Below are 18,465 nucleotides of genomic sequence, written 5' to 3' on the forward strand. Positions count from 1 at the left end.
GGAATAGTTACTATGAGCCTACTTTTCCTACCAGCTTTTAACCACAGTTTTTAGTCACACTGTTAGTGATATAAGATGATAAGAACCAATATGCTCTTTGCTGTTGATAGCCTAGATTCAGAGGAATGAAGAAATTTGACCATAATTACACAGAGCAGGCAGGATTTAGATCCATACTCGTCTATTCAGAAGTATATATTTTTTTAGCACACCGAGAATGTTTACTTGAAAGAAAATGCAACTCCTGTTAGCCTTTCATTAATACAGAAACTCATATTTGAAGCTATCACCTTTTGAGGCAACACCCCCACCCCAAGGTTATAGCCAGACTTGGTTCCATGGCGTGTTAGTTTACCCTTGGTTGCTGGAGTTAATACTGCTTTTTTCAAGCCCTCATCACAGTTTTTCAGAAGTGCTGCTCTGGACCGTATCACTCCCCTGCATTGCTGCCTATCTCCAGCCCCATCAGCTATAATCCACAAGGCCTGATAGCCTTGGCTTTTTAGGATCTGCCGTACTTGGTCTCTCTGGCCCCATTACTCACTTATTCTTCCCACATATAACTAACTCATCCTCCCTGAATGCTTTCTCCTGATTTAACCATTTGGAAGTTCCCAGAATGAATAGGCTTTGAGCCTTTTAGTTTCTCTCTCTCTCTCTCTCTCTCTCTCTCTCTCTCTCTCTCTCTCTCTCTCTCTCTCTCCTCTCTCTCTCTCTCTCCTCTCTCTCTCTCCTCTCTCTCTCTCACCTCTCTCTCTCTCTCTCCTCTCTCTTCTCTCTCCTCTCCTCTCTCTCTTCTCTCTCTCTCTCCCTCTCTCCTCTCTCTCTCTCCTCGCTCTCCTCTCCTCTCTCTCCTCTCTCTCTTCTCTCTCTCTCCCTCTCTCCTCTCTCTCTCTCCTCTCTCTCCTCTCCTCTCTCTCTCCTCTCTCTCTTCTCTCTCTCTCCTCTTTCTCTCTCTCCTCTCTCTCTCCTCTTTCTCTCTCTCCTCTCTCTCTCTCTCTCCTCCTCCTCCTCCTCCTTCTTCTCTCTCTCTCTCTCTCTCTCCCTCCCTTTCCCTCTCCCTCTCCCTCTCCCCCCTCCCCCTCCCCCCTCCCTCCCTCCAGGATGTACCCTTGGCCGCTCTGGAGCTCACTTTGTAGACCAGGTTGGCCTCAAACTTCTAGAGTTCTACCTGTCTCTGCCTCCCAAGTGCTGGGATTAAGGGAGAGCACCACTACCTCCTGTTGAGCCTTTCAGGTCGCTCTTTATTGAACTTGAAGCAATCTTTTTCTACCTTCCTAAATCCTCCTGTAAGATTCACTTCAAAAGATGTCTTTTTCTGAGGCCTTTTCCTGTGTTGTGCCCCCATATTAAGAACCTTCATGGGCTGGAGAGGTGGCTCAGAGGTTAAGAGCACTGACTGCTCTTCTAGAGGTCCTGCGTTCAATTCCCAGCAACCACGTGGTGATTTACAACCATCTGTAATGAGATCTGATGCCCTCTTCTGGTGTATTTGAGAACAGCTACAGTATATTCATATAAATAAAATAAATAAATCTTTAAAAAAAAAAAGAACCTTCATTAATAATGATGCAAGGCATAGTGATCCATGCCATGCCTATAATACCAGCACATGTGAAGAGATGACAAAAGGGAGTTCTAGCTCAGCCTCCACCAGAGTTCACACTCACTATATATAAGATGTTCTCCTTTAATCCCAGCACCTGGGAGGCAGAGACAGGCAGATCTCTAGAAGTTTGGGGTCAACCTGGTCTACAAAGCAAGCCTGTCTGTGTTACAATAAGACTATCTTCAATTTTTAATTAATTGATTGATTGATTAATAAAAACAAAACAATGATAAAAATAGTAATAATGGTTGTTGATATTGTTTTATTTTGTTTGTCTGAAGCTCTGGTCCCAGGGTATCTAGCACCCTTTGCTAGCCTCCAGAGCACCAGGTACATTTGGTGCACAGACATATATGCAAGCAAAACCCCTACATGCATAAAACAAACTGTACTGGCTAGTTTTGTGTCAACTTGACACTGCTGGAGTTATCACAGAGAAAGGAGCTTCAGTTGGGGAAGTGTCTCCATAAGGGGGAAAGGCCCCTTGTGGGTGGTGCCATCTCTGGGCTGGTAGTCTTGGTTCCATAAGAGAGCAGCCTGAGCAAGCCAGAAGAAGCAAGCCAATAAAGAACATCCCTCCATGGCCTCTGCATCAGCTCCTGCTTTCTGACCTGCTTGACCTGCTCCAGTCCTGACTTCCTTGGTGATGAACAGCAGTATGGAAGTGTAAGCTGAATAAACCCTTTCCTCCCCAACTTGCTTCTTGGTCATGATGTTTGTGCAGGAATAGAAACCCTGACTAAGACAAATTGGTACCAGCACAGTGGGGTATTCCTGTGACAACCTGACCATGTTTTGGGGAGGGCTGTGGAAGGACTTTGGAACTTTGGGCTTGAAGATCCATTCGTTGTTAAGAGCTCTGTTGAAGTTGTGTAGGAGCTTGGAAGATAATGTTGAGAACAGTGCAGAAGATGGAGGTCTGGCTTGTGAAATTTCATAGGGAAAATTAAAGACTCTTTTCAGGGCCATTGCTATTTTGATTGGTAAGATTCCGTGGTTCTGGTTAGCTGGGGCTGAAGAATCAGCTGTGATTAACAAGATACCAGAACTACTAAAGTGAAACTTTTGCATTACTGGGACTATTGATGCTGGTTAGCAGGAGCTAAGAAATTAGCGGTGATTAAGAAGAGACCAGCATCACTGAGGTGACATCTTCTGGGAAGTGTTTTCTGAGAGCACAGAGGCTCTCACAGAGCCAAGGTTGTACCTGTGCTGTGACTGGACTTGGTAATGTGTAAGAGTCACTCAGATGGTACTAGTTTTGAAGGCATGAAGGGGTCATGCAGAGCAGCTGAGGCTCAGCACTGTGAGAGGCCATGGAAGGCCATTGGTGAAGGTGCAGCCTCAGTTGCAATTGATGGCCCAGGACTGAAGGGGTCATGCAGTGTTTTGGAGATGCCAGGACCTTGAATGACCACCAAGAGCAGCAGCAGCAGTGGAGTACAGGCATCTGGAGCCTAGAGGAAAAGCTGTGTGCTACAATGGACAGGGCTGGAGAAGTGACCCAAGCCCTTGGAGGGGCCCAGAAGATCATGAGTTGGATCCCAGACATTGGATAGTTGGAGTTTAATTTTTGCTTTTGATTGTGACTGTGCCCTGATATTTTTCCCTCTTGAAGGAAGAAACTATTTTAGCGGAGCCCAGAGTTAAGAGACTTTGAATTTTAAAAGACTTTGGATTTTAAAAGAGATAAGATATTTTAAAGAGATAGAAATTTTAAGAATATGTAAAGACTGTGGGACGTTTAAAGTTCTTTAGATCTTGGGGATGAATAAGAATGTAAGGGTTGAGGCTTACTAGTGATGTGTTTGTGTGTAAAGTTGACAAGGGGTCAATTGTACTGGCTAGTTTTGTGTCAACTTGACACAGCTGGAGTTATTACAGAGAAAGGAGCTTCAGTTGAGGAAATGCCTCCATGAGATCCAACTGTAAGGCATTTTCTCAATTAGTGATCAAGGGGGAAAGGCCCCTTGTGGGTGGGACCATCTCTGGGCTGGTAGTCTTGGTTCTATAAGAGAGCAGGCTGAGCAAGCCAGGGGAAGCAAGCCAGTAAAGAACATCCCTCCACAGCCTCTGCATCAACTCCTGCTTTCTGACCTGCGTGAGTTCCAGTCCTGACTTCCTTGGTGATGAATAGCAGTATGGAAGTGTAAGCTGAATAAACCCTTTCCTCCCCAATTTGCTTCTTGGTCATGATGTTTGTACAGGAATAGAAACCCTGACTGAGACACAATAACAATAACCCCCCCCCCATCTAAGTATCATTTGGGGGCTGGTTAAAATGGCTCAGTGGTTAAGAGCACATGCTGCTCTTGCAGAGGACCCAGATAATCTTGGTGGGCACCAGGCAGACAGGCATGCATGCATGCATACATACATACATACATACGTGCGTGTGTGTTTAAGTTCCTTCAGCTTCAACTTCCTGCTTTTGTAAGGAGAAATTAGTGAGGCCAATGTTCCAGTTTATAAAAACAAAAAAATCAAAAGCCATGTTCTCCAGGGTTGGGCGTCTATCTGGATAGCAGAGTGTTTCTTAGCACGTATGAACTGCTGGGTTCAAGTCCCACAAACACAACAAGATAAAATAAATAAAACCAAAAACCTTGTCCTGATCCTTTAAATTTAAACTTAGGAAGAGAATGAAATATATTTTATATTAAAATGCAGGTGTTGTTCACTTCTCCCAATAAAACTCTGACTAAAATATCTCTCAGTCTTGAGATGTGCCATATTCTGGAGGGATATTTGAAACTGGGACTTGTTAACAATGTCACCATTTTTGCTGAATATCTTAAATGTGTACAGTATGTATCTAGTGCCTTGGAGACCCAAAAGTATCTGCTGCTTATGGGGCAACTTACAGAAATAAAGTACAATATGGATCCAGAAAAACCTGAGTTTTAATCATAGTTTCACTACTTATTACATTTTACTTTTAGCCTGGTAAGTTTTTGTGTATGTATATGTGGTTGTTTGTTTGTTTGTTTTGAAACAAGGTCTAACTGTGTGGCTCTGGCTGTCCTGGAACTCGCTATGTAGACTGGCCTAGAAGGCACAGAGATCTGCCTGCCTCTGTCTACTAAGAACTGGAACAGTTAAGTTTTCATTTTGTTCATAAACAACTTTGAGTGTGCTTCTGTCTACATTTCCTTCTAGCTATCAGAGAAGATGGCATGCCTGGAGGCCGGAACAAGAGCATTGGGCCAGTCCAGGTGAGTCCTATACCACTCTCTTAGTGTGGTCTAGAAGAGCATTTGGGCCTGTCCAGGTGAGTCCTATACCACTCTCTAAGTGTGGTCTAGAAGCGTGATAATGTAAAGCTCCCCAGGCCATTTACCTTGATCCTCTTCTCTGCCATCTTTGTTTTTACTTCTATAAAAACTGCTTTTATAATCTAAATGTGAAAACACTTTTTTTTTTTTTTTTTTTTTTTTGGTTTTTCGAGACAGGGTTTCTCTGTATAGCCCTGGCTGTCCTGGAACTCACTCTGTAGACCAGGCTGGCCTCGAACTCAGAAATCCGCCTGCCTCTGCCTCCCGAGTGCTGGGATTAAAGGCATGTGCCACCACGCTCGGCGTGAAAACACTTTTAAAGTCTGTATTTTTTTAGTAACGTGCATTGGTGTTTGCCTGCAAGCATATCTGGGTGAGGGTGCCAGGTTTTGGAATTTCACACAGAGCTGCTATTTGGGTGCTGGGAATTGTACCTGAGACCTCTGAAAGAGCATTCAGTGCTTATAACTGCAGAGCCATTTCTCCATCCCCCACTTTTAAGTGTTGGAGTGAGTTAATAGATTCAAGCTCTTCTTATGATCCTTCAATCCTTCCTAAAATGTCATAGGCAGTTCTGATTCTAAACCATACAAAAAGTTATTCTCCTACTTTGATCCATTACTTAAAGTTATAGGTAATTTAGCCTGCCAGAAATCAGAAAAAATCACCTTGTTGTTCATGTTCTTAGTAGTAAAATAGGAATAATAATATTCCACTCTGTCCCGTAGGTATCTACCAGGTTCCTACTCTGCTGATCTATATACTGTGGGCTTAGTCTAATGAGAGAGTCAGTAGATAGGCACCAGGTAACAATGAGAGCTAAAAGAAGATGCCCGGGGAAGCTTCCCTTCTTTTGGAGGCTGGAAACACTCAGGAAATGAATCTTTATGATGCTTTTGACCTGATTCTGAATGGAAAGGAAGAAGTAGCTGTATTAAGAAGCTAAGCAAGGTTTATCAAAGCTAGAGAGAATGGACTGAAGTGACCCGCAGACAGATCCTTACAGAATCACGGAGGTATTCACTGAAACTGGAACATTGGGCACGTGTCATAGAGTGGCAGCAAATGAGGCAGAGTCTTTGAACTTCAATCAGTTCTCTAAAGAGTGACCTCAGCTGTCTTTACCACACCTCCTAAGTAAAACGTTTGTGGGAACAGCCTGTACTTCCTGTTCTTTCTTGCTCACAGAAGAGCCTCATGAGTTAAGGGAATTGGACATCTTTTATGACGTACCTGTCAAATGAATCCCCAAGCTTGTGAAGAGCTGGGATCAGTTTTGTGAATTTTTGCTATGTGCCAAGAAGCGGTTGCTTTTGAAAATAAGGGAGAGTGTCATATAGAGATGAATAAATACTTACGGGGATGGTTTTAAGTGGATTTGCAGAGAGACACACGTATTCAAAGAGATACAGGTAATAGTTTGAAGTAGGACAATGAGCACAAATCAGAAAGAAGGAGGAAAGAGAACCAAGAGATTGTTCATAAGAAAGTTAGTAGAATTTCTCCAGTTAAAGATAAACAAATGGAAGACAAGAATCTAGAAATATGTTACTGATATATGGGAAATTTCCTGCTATGGGAATACACAGTATGTACTAAAACCAGGGTGTATATATTTGTATGTAAAATTCCTAACTTTACTGTTTTGATTTATTTAATCAAGCATTTTATGCCTGTTATTTATCTCTTGAAAATTAATCTATTTTAGTCTATACTAAAAACGTGATTGCTTGTGTGTGTGTGTGTGTGTGTGTGTGTGTGTGTTACATGTATGAGGGGGTGCTGTCATCCACATAGGCACCTGTGGAGGGCAGGAGGACAGAGGTTGAGTTTGACATGTCTTTATTTGCTTCACTGCCTTATTTTTGAGACAAGGTCTTTCGCTAAACCTCAAGCTTGCTATTGCTGCTACACTGCCTGACCAGAGCCCAGGCATGAACCTCCACGAAGATTACAGGCACATCACTACACCTGGCTTTTCTGTGGGTATTGGGAATCTGAATTTATACCCTCTTACTTGCACAGCAAACACTTTATTCATTGAGCTCTCTTAATTTTTAATATTAGTGTCTTTAACTCTGTGTCCAGTAGACTGGAGATTTTTCATCTTGCATAACTAAAAACTCTGCTTGTTGAATTCACCATTCTTTCGGATGCTGGCTCTTCTTCTGGTTGCACAGGCTGCCTGTCAAGGGTTGATTGTTGGCTACACAGGAGCTTGGTCATAGTCCTGCTTCTTGCTTTTGTTGCCTAGGCTTTTGATGCCTTTTATTTTATTTTATATATGAGCCCTCTGCTGCATATATATCCTCCTGCCTGAAATGGGCATCAGATCTCCCTATAGATGGTTGTGAGCAACCATGTGATTGCTGAGAATTGAACTCAGGATCTCTGGAAGAGCAGCCAGTGCTGTTAACTACTCAGCAGCCCCCTGGGCTTTTATTGTCTTATCTATGAAATTGTTCCCAAGACCCGCCTTAAAAGGTTTTTCTTCTGTTTTCCTCCTGAAATTTTACAGTTTTAGACTTTACATTTAATAAACTTTGAGTTGATCTTTGTGTGTAGTATGAGACAAGAGGTCTCTCCTTTTCCTTCTTTACTCCTACCTGTATACATGTTTACCTAGCACCGTTAGTTGAAGAGATTATTCTTTCCCTACTGTGTAGTCCTGTGTCTTTGTTGAATATCATTTGACCATATACTTCTGAGTGTAGTTTATTAAAGTGTAAATCTGTACCACCATGTTTTGATTACTGTAGCTCTGAAGTATGCTTTAAAACCAGAAGTATGTAGCTGCATTATTCTTTCTTAAGATTATCCTGGAAGCTTGGAGTGTTTTTGGTTGCATATGGATTTTAGGATGCTTTTTAAATTTTAGAATTAAGTTGTGTGGCCCACAAATATGTTTGTGTGTAATTTGTGACTGACACTTTATGCTTTTCACTGTGTAGGTCTTTTATCCTTTTATAACTTTGTTACATTTGTATGCTATTTTATGTGGAATTATCTTCTTAAAATTTTCTTTAGAATGTTTATTTGAAAGCATATGACAAAAGAATTGGTTTATGTTAATTGTATTTTACAACATTGTTGAATTCGTGGATTAGATCTGACAGTTTTATAGGATCTTAAGAGTTTTCTATTTCATGTCCTGTATGAACACAGATAATTAACTTCTTTCTTCTTAGCTTCCTTGCATTTCTTTTTATTATTTAATTGCTCAGGCTGGGATTTCTAATACTTCATTGAATAAGAAGACTGAGGTGGGCACCTTTATTCTGCTCTTGAATTTAGAGGAAAATCTCTCAATATTCAACATCTGACACTAGCTTTGGGTCTTTCATACCTGACCATTATTCATTCTTTTCATATTTAGGTGGGATAGATCATCTACTGGGGAAAATTCTTAAGTATTTTCGCAATGAAAAAAATACTCTAGTATAGTTGTAACCCCTTTGGGAGGGTTGAACCATCCTTTCATAGGTATCACCTAAGACCATTAGAAAACACAGATATTTACATTATAACTTATAATAGTAGCAAAGTTACATTTATAAAGTAGCAGCAAAAATAATGTTATAGTTGGGGTCACCACAACATGAGGATCTATATTAAAGAGTCACAGCTCTAGTAGCACCTAATGCATTCTTAGTGCTGTGTAAGTCTTTTGCTCTGCCAGGGGACAGACACTCAGGTCATAGAAGTGTAAACTGTTCCTTTCAGAACTGAGACACCAATGCTCAGAAAAGCCATTTCATTTGCTGCTGTGTTTGGTTTTTTTATACTGGACATATTGTTTTGTTTTGTTTTTCCCTATTTATTGATATATTAGAGCTGTAAGTTCTTAATTGGGTCCACCTGCCTCACCTTCTGAGTGCTGGGGTTAAAATAAAAGTATGTGCATGTGCCCAGCTTGTGCTTAGCTATTCTTAATAAAGGAGAGATGGGTTTTCATTTTATTGAAAAAATATTTTGTCTCATATTTTATAACTTTATCTTTAGTTAACTTCCAAGTCTATCCGACCTTGACCTGTACATCTTGGCTCTAGTTTCAGTGTGATAGCCATGAGCTACAGAAGAGTAATACTGCCTCTTTTGCAGGCAGATAAAGTGAAACACAGAGAGCTTGTGGGACTTGACTTGCCCAGAAGCATCTAGCTGGGAAAAACAAATGAAGCCTGACCCAGGTTAAGCTTTCCCAACAAGTTCTCTCCCTCATGTTGTCAGTGTATCCGTGACTGCCCACAGTCCTGTCCCATGGGGTTCCAGGGGAGAGATGGTCCAACCCCCAGCTGGAGTAAACTGCCTTCATGGGTTGGCTCTTTTCACGCAGCCAGCCTTTATTTCATGCCCTTCAAACTCTGTTCTTGCCGTCCCCACCATCAGTCAGGCTGCAGTGATTTCAGAGTACTGAGGACCCTGAAAAGAAAAGCTGGAGTTTGTTTTTTATGTATTTAAGACCTAATTTTTATACACGATTACTCCATTTCAGTGTATACACCAAACAATTTCTAGACCAACCTCTTTGTTTATCTACTAGTTAAATCCTTCTGCCCTGTAGTGTCATTAGCATTTGGTTCTTTAAAAAAAAAACTTTCGTTATTATTATTGTGTATATTTTTACACGTGTGAGCCCATGAATGCTCATATGTGTGATGTATGCCTTTATTTGGGTTCTAGGAGTCGAAGTCGAGTCCTCAGACCTGCAGAGCAAACACCTTTACCTGCTGAGCCATCTGACTGGCCCTGCTAGCTTAGACTTCCAAAAGCTTCTGTTTATGATCAGAACAGTTAAGGGTTTTCTCAGAGACTACTAGAGCAATTAATATGCAAGTTTGAGCCACACAGGCCTGGGAGAAAATGGCCTTTGAGGTTTCCATAGAAACAACATATAAAAATTCCTCTGGCAGCTCCTCCTTAGTCCTTTGCTGTGTTGACTGTGACCAGTTAGGCCTCAGTCCTAGGATAGAAACTGTATCAAAGGTAATTTGTTCTCTATAGAGTACTGGACTGATTACTACATATTTCTATTCCTTCCTCATACTCCTGACCCACATCTACACACACAGTATGACTTAATGTAAACTGTGGTTTCCTCAAGTTTTATTTAATAGACTTGGGGAGATCTTTCTTTAAAAAATTCTATATGAAAGTTCATACCAGTACTTAACAAATAAACATTTACTTACTCAATATTCACTTATTGAGTACTTCTTCTTTTCTAGGTCCTGTTTTGGTCTTAAGTATTACAGAGGATGTTTTTTTATGATACCTTACTCTTAAGTGTTCTATAATTGTAACAGCCCAGTATGGTGGCACACACCTGTAGTCTGAACTACTTGGAAGACTAAAGTAGGGCTGCTTGAATCTAGAAATTTGGGACCAGCCTGGGGCACTGTAACAAGACCCTCTTTCAAAAGAAAAAACAACCCCCAAAAAGATAATATTGTAACTCTCAATGCTTCCATAGTTGTTACTCTGGCTAGGCCCCTTTCTAAGTATCTGATTTTATTAATCCTCACAAGAATCAAATGAGGTAGGTAGAGCTTTTGTTCTGTCTACCAAATTGATGGAGGTACTTAGCCTCAGATAATTCAGTAACTTTCTCAAGGTTAGGTTATAAGTGGATTTGAATACAGGTCTGCCTCCAGAATTTATACCATTATCCACAATACTGTACTTCCTTTCTCAGAATCTACATAATTATGAGTGGGTAAATAACAGTAGATAATTTCACAAAGGAGGGAATACTTATTATTGGGTAGGGCAAGTAGGAGATTGTGAAGGTAAAGTAAATGGTCAAGGGGAAAGTAGCAGTAAACCATGGTTCTAGATTGTGCCCAGATATACCGGGCAATCCAAAGAAGTCTAAAGATTAACAGAGACCTTGAGTAAAACTCTGACTCCTAAAGAGAGAACAGGAGGTATCTCTGGCACCAAAGCTAACATGTATCCATTTCTTGTCAAAGATATCAGAAGAAGAAATCGAAAGAATCATGTCTGGGCAGGAGTTTGAGGAAGAAGCCAATCACTGGAGCAACCATGGTGACAGCGACCACAGTTCCCCTGGGAACAGGGCTTCAGAGAGCAACCAGCCCTCACCAGGCTCCACACTGTCATCCAGGTGAGCTAAAAGTAACCCCAGTATCATAATCTAGGTCCCATCCAGTAAGTCATCCTCCAAAGAACTGCTGGTGGAGTGCTCCTCTGCCCGGCTGTCCCAGCCCTCATGCCCTAGGGCCCTCAGGCTCTTGGGGAACAGGATGGTGCAAGGCCAGGTCTTTAACAAATACCAAAACAAAACATCAGCCATCTGTTTTGCAGATTGCTAAGTGCTGCTTCTGTACTTGCCCACTTCATTTAGCAGTAAAATTTCAATAGACGGTTGAACTGAGATACAGTTTTTCTGACTTGCCAGAGGTAGTGTTATTAGGGAATTCAAAATTAAAGCCTCTTGAGGCAATCGTGCTTTCTTAAGTTAGCTAATGGTTGTAAGTATAGCTTTGAGGTACCTTGGAAGGGCTCCTTACCCCAGAAATCTTTCATATAAGACAAGAATTAACAGATATTTTCATGAAATGTCACAGAGTAGGGGACAAGAGAGATGACTCAAAAGTTAACAGCACTGGCTGCTCTTCCACTGGTCCTAAGTTCAATTCCCAGCAACCATCTATAATGGGATCCAATGACCTCTCCAAGCATGCATACAAAACATGTAGACAGAGCACTCATATACATAAATAAGTAAAATATCACAGAGTAGATAGAGCCTGTAGAGATAGCTCAGATGGTAAAGTGATTGATCTGCAAGTGTGAGACCCTAAGTTCAATCCTTAGCACCCATGTAAAAGCTAGGTGCTATGAGGAACAAATGGATTTTGTCTCCTCTCAGCACTAGAGAAACAGAGAGGAAGATCACCGGGGCTCACTGGCAAGCTAACTTAGCTGAATCGATATGCTCCAGGTCCTGTTAGATCCTATGTCAAAAGCATAAGGTGGAGAACAGTTGAGAAAGACACTTGATGTCAACTTCAGGCCTACACACACATGCACAAACACATACACAAATGATGAAAGGAAGAAATTCTCTTTTTAAAAACGGTCATTCCAGGACAGCCAGGGCTACATAGAGCCTGCCTTCAAACAAACAAACAAACAAAAGTTTAAAAGGTCATATAGTTACTATTTACACTTTGTAAGCTGGCCTAGGTTCCAGCTCTCCAACTCTACTTTAGTGACTCAGAAGCAGCATAGCACATACCCTATATAAAGCAATGAGTACAGCTTTATTCAAGTAAGACTTAATTCACCAAAAAATCGGTCCTAGGCTAGATCTGGCCTATAGGTGCAGTTTGCTAAACACAGTTATAGGAAAGCTAAATGATTTTTAAAATGTTAATTAACAGTGGGCTGGTGAGGTGGTTCATCAGGTAAAGGCTCCTGCTGCCAAGCCTGACTACCTGAGATGACCCAGAACTCACATGGTTGGGTCACAGTAGTTGTCCTCTCACGCATGCATTGTGGCATTCACTCACTCGTGCATTCTTGGACATGTATATACACATATGTATAGATGTAATTTTTTACTGTTAATTGGGAAAATGGTTGGGTTTCTCCAAAGGAGAGGAAGTGGGAAACAATCTTCAGAGGCAACTAGAGCTTTTTATTCCATTCAGCTGTATCCCTCTTCTTTTTAATAGTTAGGGACTTAGGGGCCTCAGGGTACATTCCATGCTAGATACTTGTTTAGGATTTTAGACTAATTAAGTCCACTTAGCCTGTCTTATGCTGTTGTTTTCCTAACAGTAAAATAACAATAAAAGCACACGTTTTTATTATCATAGATTACTAGTATATACTAAAAACTCTTCAAAGCTGGGCCTTGTGATGAAGATCTACTGTCCCAGCTATCAAGGTGGCGGAGGCTCATGGGCTTCAGAGTGAATTCAAGATTAGCCCTTCAACTTAGTGATACCCTGTCTCAAAATATGTTAAAAGAGGGCTAGGATATAGCACAGTAGCAAAGCACCTGCCTAGCATTAGCAAGGTGCTAGGTGTGACATCAGTACAAAAACTTCATCCAATCCATAACTACTTAGTCCTATTCTGCTGGCCACATTGGTGAGCCCACACAGAATCCTTGTCTTGTGGGTGGAATTTAATAGCATAGACATATATGTAACCTTTAATTCCTTCCCATACCTTGATGATTCACAGACTTCATGACCAGAGAACAACTTTTCTCCAAGTTATTTTCTTTGAGCAGGTATTCAACCTGCAATGGCTTTTCCTGATGTGAAGTTTTTCTCTCCAGTAGGTCTGTGGAACTAAATGGATTCATGACATTCAGGGATCAGTACATGGGGATGTCGGTGCCTCCACATTATCAATACATACCACACCTCTTTAGCTATTCTGGCCACTCACCACTTTTGCCCCCACAAGCTCGAAGCCTGGACCCTCAGTCCTACAGTCTGATTCATCAGCTGATGTCAGCCGAAGACCTGGAGCCATTGGGCACACCTATGTTGATTGAAGATGGGTGAGTTAATTCTGTCCTGTTTGACCCATTACAATTCCAAAATGTCCCTACCACGCATCAGTTGTATCCCAGCTTTGTCCTTCATGTTTCCTTAATCATATTTTCTCAGAGAATTCAGGTTACTTTTCAGTTCCTGTGAAATTGGGATATCAGGGCCTTTGTTTCTCATTGGGTCTAGGTAAACCAAGCCCTGGAATGTTTGCTCATGTGCCTTCTAGCACAAAATTAGGCTCTGTATCAGGCCTTGGGTTTTTAAATCATTCAAACCCTAACTGGTTTTGACCTGTCAAACAGGTCAAACATGACCTAGCTAATATGCCCTTGAGTAACCAATGGCACATGACTGACAGCCTCTGGTGTAGGCCTGAATATGTGGAAGAGATCTTAGTCTGCATTTAGTTCTACTTGAGTGTTGTGTAGTTAGCCATCTGGGCCACCTGTTGTTGTACCCAGTACTTCTTAGGTAGAAAACAAGGGTTGCTAGGATCTTAATCTAACGCCTCCAGAGGGTATCCTGAGATCGTAAGCTAGGCTCCAGTTTCAGAAGAGGAGACTTAAATACCTACAGAAAGGGTCTCACAAAGCTTTTACGTAGTGTATAAGGAAGAGGATGATGAGGGGACATGGACCTTGAGAAGAATGAAAATGAGACTCAGAGACCCGCCTTGGGCTAGAGAAATAGCTAGAAAGGCTGAGCAACTCTGGTTCCTGGACTATCACCACTAGGGGGCACAGTGAGAACAGGAAAGGCTTCTGAATGCCTCTGTTCTCAGCATCTCCTCTGCCTCTGGCCCTAGGGCGTGTTTTGGGGGTTTTGTTTCATTTTTCCTGCATGTGTAGGTGTTGTTCCTTATAGGGGGTATGCCCCAGGCCCACCCCATTGAAGTTTACTTTGCCAAAATTAGAATAGGAATGAGTAAGAATTTCTTCTAAGGCTTGAAACATCAGAGAACACCACCATTACGAGTGATATTCCCTCATAGTTCCAGAAGTTTCTAAGCCCCCTTCCCCCTCAGCAGCTTCTTCTCACCAGATCCTCTCATTGTGCCCTCTCCCCTCCCCCACCTCGGCTTTTTGCTGGCCTCAACCCTACCCCTTTATAAGAAGTTGAGTGAAAATGGAAATCTGTGGTCAAGAGCAAGAGGCCTACTACCAAGGAATCCCTCTCTTGTGCTCCTAGTCTCACTCTCTGGCTGATGGAAATGATTCTGTCCTGTCCCTGCTCCCAGGTATGCTGTGACACAGGCAGAACTGTTTGCTCTGCTTTGCCGTCTGGCCGATGAGTTGCTCTTTAGGCAGATTGCCTGGATCAAGAAGCTGCCTTTCTTCTGCGAGCTCTCAATCAAGGATTACACGTGCCTCTTGAGCTCTACGTGGCAGGAGTTAATCCTGCTCTCCTCCCTCACAGTGTACAGCAAGCAGATCTTTGGGGAGCTGGCTGATGTTACAGCCAAGTACTCACCCTCTGATGAAGAACTCCACAGGTGAGAGCGCTGAACTGGGGAGGCGATCTGGACTAAGCAAGCCCCCATCCTCCCTGTGAGGCAAGACTGCCTAGCCTCCGAGGAGGAGCATTGAGTCCCACAGGCCTAAACTGTAACCCTTACCCTGGCACATACTAGCTTTGTGTGGTCAGCCCATCTCAGGCTCTAAATGGATAGAGTAGGTGGAACAGTAAATCCCTCTCCCACAAAGCGAGGATGGCGAGTAAGCGCCACGCAGTCAGACAGGCAGAGTGCTAAGCTGTTGCTTTAAATGTTTATCTAGATTGGTAGGATGGTATATCTGGGAAAAATAAAAATCTAGCTTCTAACCTTAGGGGACTTGGGCGTTATCTTGGTATCAGTTGTAGGCAGCTTTATATTACTGACTCCCTCTCACAGCTTGTGGTAGCACAGGTGCCTTTGCACTTGTTTAGGATGAGGAAGCTGAAGTTCATAGAATCCAGCCATTAAGGCTTTTAGATTTCAGTCTACAGCGGCCCTTGAACTTGTCCCACATCCTTGCATCCCCACCCGCTACAGCCTGCCTGGCTGCTTAGGCTCTGTTGTGGTCCCTGAGGCGCTGTGAGATATTGAAAACAGAGGACTGAGCCAAGCAAACTGGCTGTTGTAACGTTCTCTTCTAGCTGACCAACATCATTTAACGTTTTCTCTAGAACAGCTCTTTTCCTCCGTGCTATTTCCATAACCTTACACACTTTCTTTGAAGATCTAGGGCAGATGAGACCCTTGATTTCTGATCCCCAAATTAAGACAAGTACTTTTTTCAATAATTCCTCTGGTTTATTAATTTATTCATATGAAATGCTTTACATAGTTTAATTCACATTTAAATACCACCACCTTTTTATTAAATAAACCACTTTTGGACAGTTTAAATAATAGAAGTTATATGATTTAAAGGTACCCAAAACAAGGATAAATGAGATATGGAGAAGATAGGGTACCAGCTTCTATAATTCTCTTCACAGGTTGGGGTATATCGGTTCCCACCATCCTATATATTACATATGAACAAGGCCAACACTTAAGGAGAGAGCAAAGCTTCAGGCCTTTAGGAGCTGTGCACAGCTAAGTGGGAACCTGGGAACCTGCTCTCTCCATTGCTCTTCAGGCAGTCATTGCCTTGCTCAGTGTCTTCAGGGTGCACCTACCTGACATTTTGTCCTATTGACAGATGACTCAATCCCTTGTCTATAGCCTCTAATTCATTGTTTCTATCAGATTTCTGGCTTTAGCTCATAGCTTTGGATTGAAGGGCTGTTTGGATAGCAGTAAGCTTGCTGTATTGTTGTTGGTTTGTAGCCTTGGCCTCAGGGAGCCCAGCTTCCCTGTTTGCCTGGGATCTACTAGCTCTTCCTGGGACTGACTGCCTGTGGTGGTGGTGGTAGTCATGGTGGTGGTGTTGGTGGTGGTAGAAGATGATAACAAATGATCAATCTCTAAGTTCTGTTCCCAAGCATGAACAGTTTTCCAGGTAGATACTCTGAAGGTATTACATGTATTGGGAGATGTTGGGAACAAGGCATCTAAGAACAGAGACCATGTAGATAAAGTGTCTTTTGTTCCTTTTTCTCTCCTCCTTTCCCTTCCTTAATGTCTAGTTCCGTAGATTTAAGCCCAGGATCTTACAAGTGCTATGTAAGTGCTCAATCATTGAGATGATATATCCCTAGCCTCTTGACATATGCTATATAAGTGCTCTGCCATTGAGATGACATCCCCAACTCCTTCTCAGTTACTTTGAGATAAGATCTCACTAAATTTTCCAGGCAGGATTCAAACTTAGAATTGTCTTTCCTCAGTCTCCCGAGTACCACACCTAACTTAGACATGGTTTTGAGTCCCAATTCTTATTTTATAGTAGCAGATACAATCTATAGTGCAAGGTCATTGAATAGATTTCAGAGGGTGTAAGAACTATTCAAACACTGACTAAGGGAAAGATGGCTGTACTTTCGTACTTGACTTACCCCAAGGACAGACATTTGAGCTGCATTTTGAAGTGAGAATTTTCTAAGTACAGTATAGATGGTAATGTGAAGGCAGGAGACTAAAAGAACTCCTATAAGAACTGGGCATGGTGACTCGTGTCTTTAGTCCCAGAACTGGGCAGAGGCAGGAAAATCTCTGAGTTCATTAGCCTGCTCTACAGAGTGAGTTCCAGGACAGCCGAGGACACACACAGTAAGACCTTGCCTAGAAAGAGACAGGGAGGGAGGGAGGGAGGGAGGGAGGGAGGGAGGGAGGGAGGGAGGGAGGGAGGGAGGGAGGGAATAATCTTAGGTGACTGTATGTGTAAGGCTCCAAAGTCAGTCCTGGGTATTAGGGAACAGAAAACTGAGGGAAGAGAAGTGAATGGAGACAGAAATCCTCCTCCCTGCCTCTGCCTCCTGAGTGTTGCAATTAAAGATGTATACTACCACCTTGTTTGGTTTTTTGTTTTTGTTTTTGTTTTTTAATAAGAAAAGAAGACTTTGGATTTGGTGTGTTGGACAGGTTGCATTTGAGGAAGTGTTTGGTGTGGGCAAGACTAGAGCACAGCTGAGCACAGGGTGAGGCTACTCTGTATCCATTGGAGAGGAAAACAAGGCAGGATGACACAGCAGTGACCTGGGAAGAGAGGGCAGCACCAAGCTAGGGCTGTCAGGGATGTGGCTTCAGCAGGACTCTGTGAGAAAGGATGGTTGTGGGCCCAAGTTGTCTTAGCTAGGACCAAGCCCTGGGAAGAACGGTGGGAAATAACCCATTCTGTGTTGGCTTGGGTATCTTGAAGTCTGAGTTGCATACAAGAAGGACCAGGAGGTCATCAGATCTGGAAGTTGAGCCTCTGGGGTTAGGTTAATCACTGCCAAGCATCCCCTTTCTGCTAGAATCCCAGGGTGAGGAGTCTAATTGGCCATAGCTCTTTCCTACTTTGCTGTCCTACTCCCACTCCCCCAGGCAGCCTTTGCTTCGTCACAGTTCCTGAGTGTGAGTGCCTGCTGTCAGGAAAAGGCTTCCCAGATGATGCATGGCCAGCTCCGTTTCTCTTCCCAATACTGAATCAAGTTTATGGTGCCTATTCCTCATCAGACTGTTATCAGACAGAGAGGTGGACAAATGTGATTTAAAGCAGATTGTAGCACCAGCCAGTGACTGCTCCTAGCCCTAATCAACACCCTTTCACTCCCTGGAGAAGATGCTTTGAGTTAGAGAGACTTTAATGGGTACTAGTTCTCCAGCTGGGCAAACACAGTCCTTTTGCTCCTTTTTAACAGAAGAATGACAACAATAGAGACACTTTAAGTGTATAACAATCAACAGGGCTTGTTGCACCAACTGTATTATTGTTTTACCTACATTATTGTTGAGTCCTTGCTGCCATACTATGAGACTAGTACTATTAGCCCCTGTAAATATATAGACCTTGAGTTTCAGAGAAAATAAAATGTAAGGCTACAAAGGTAGAAAAAGATGACTCTAAGATTACTATACAGGTCTGTTTACTCCAAAGCCAGAGCTCTCCACCATTATACTATACCATGTTCTTAGGAG

At 42.5% G+C, this 18,465-nt stretch overlaps 1 protein-coding gene across 6 annotated transcripts in view; it reads left to right on the forward strand.

Moving 5' to 3' along the window:
• Nr6a1 (nuclear receptor subfamily 6 group A member 1) overlaps positions 1 to 18,465 on the forward strand; it is a 193,429-nt gene that overhangs the window by 162,796 nt on the left and 12,168 nt on the right. For 4 of the 6 annotated variants that reach the window (XM_029474597.2, XM_085834955.1, XM_029474598.2 and 1 more), the window contains 4 exons: positions 4,769 to 4,824; positions 10,854 to 11,008; positions 13,199 to 13,426; positions 14,656 to 14,910. In XM_029474597.2, the coding sequence (XP_029330457.1) occupies positions 4,769 to 4,824; positions 10,854 to 11,008; positions 13,199 to 13,426; positions 14,656 to 14,910 (694 nt within the window). The remainder of the gene's footprint in view (positions 1 to 4,768; positions 4,825 to 10,853; positions 11,009 to 13,198; positions 13,427 to 14,655; positions 14,911 to 18,465) is intronic. The other 2 variants (XM_021185940.3, XM_085834956.1) reach the window with 1 other exon arrangement.

This window comes from Mus caroli, unplaced genomic scaffold, assembly GCF_978045245.1.
Source record: "Mus caroli unplaced genomic scaffold, Mus_caroli_1 scaffold_2, whole genome shotgun sequence".
Lineage (NCBI taxonomy): Eukaryota > Metazoa > Chordata > Mammalia > Rodentia > Muridae > Mus > Mus caroli.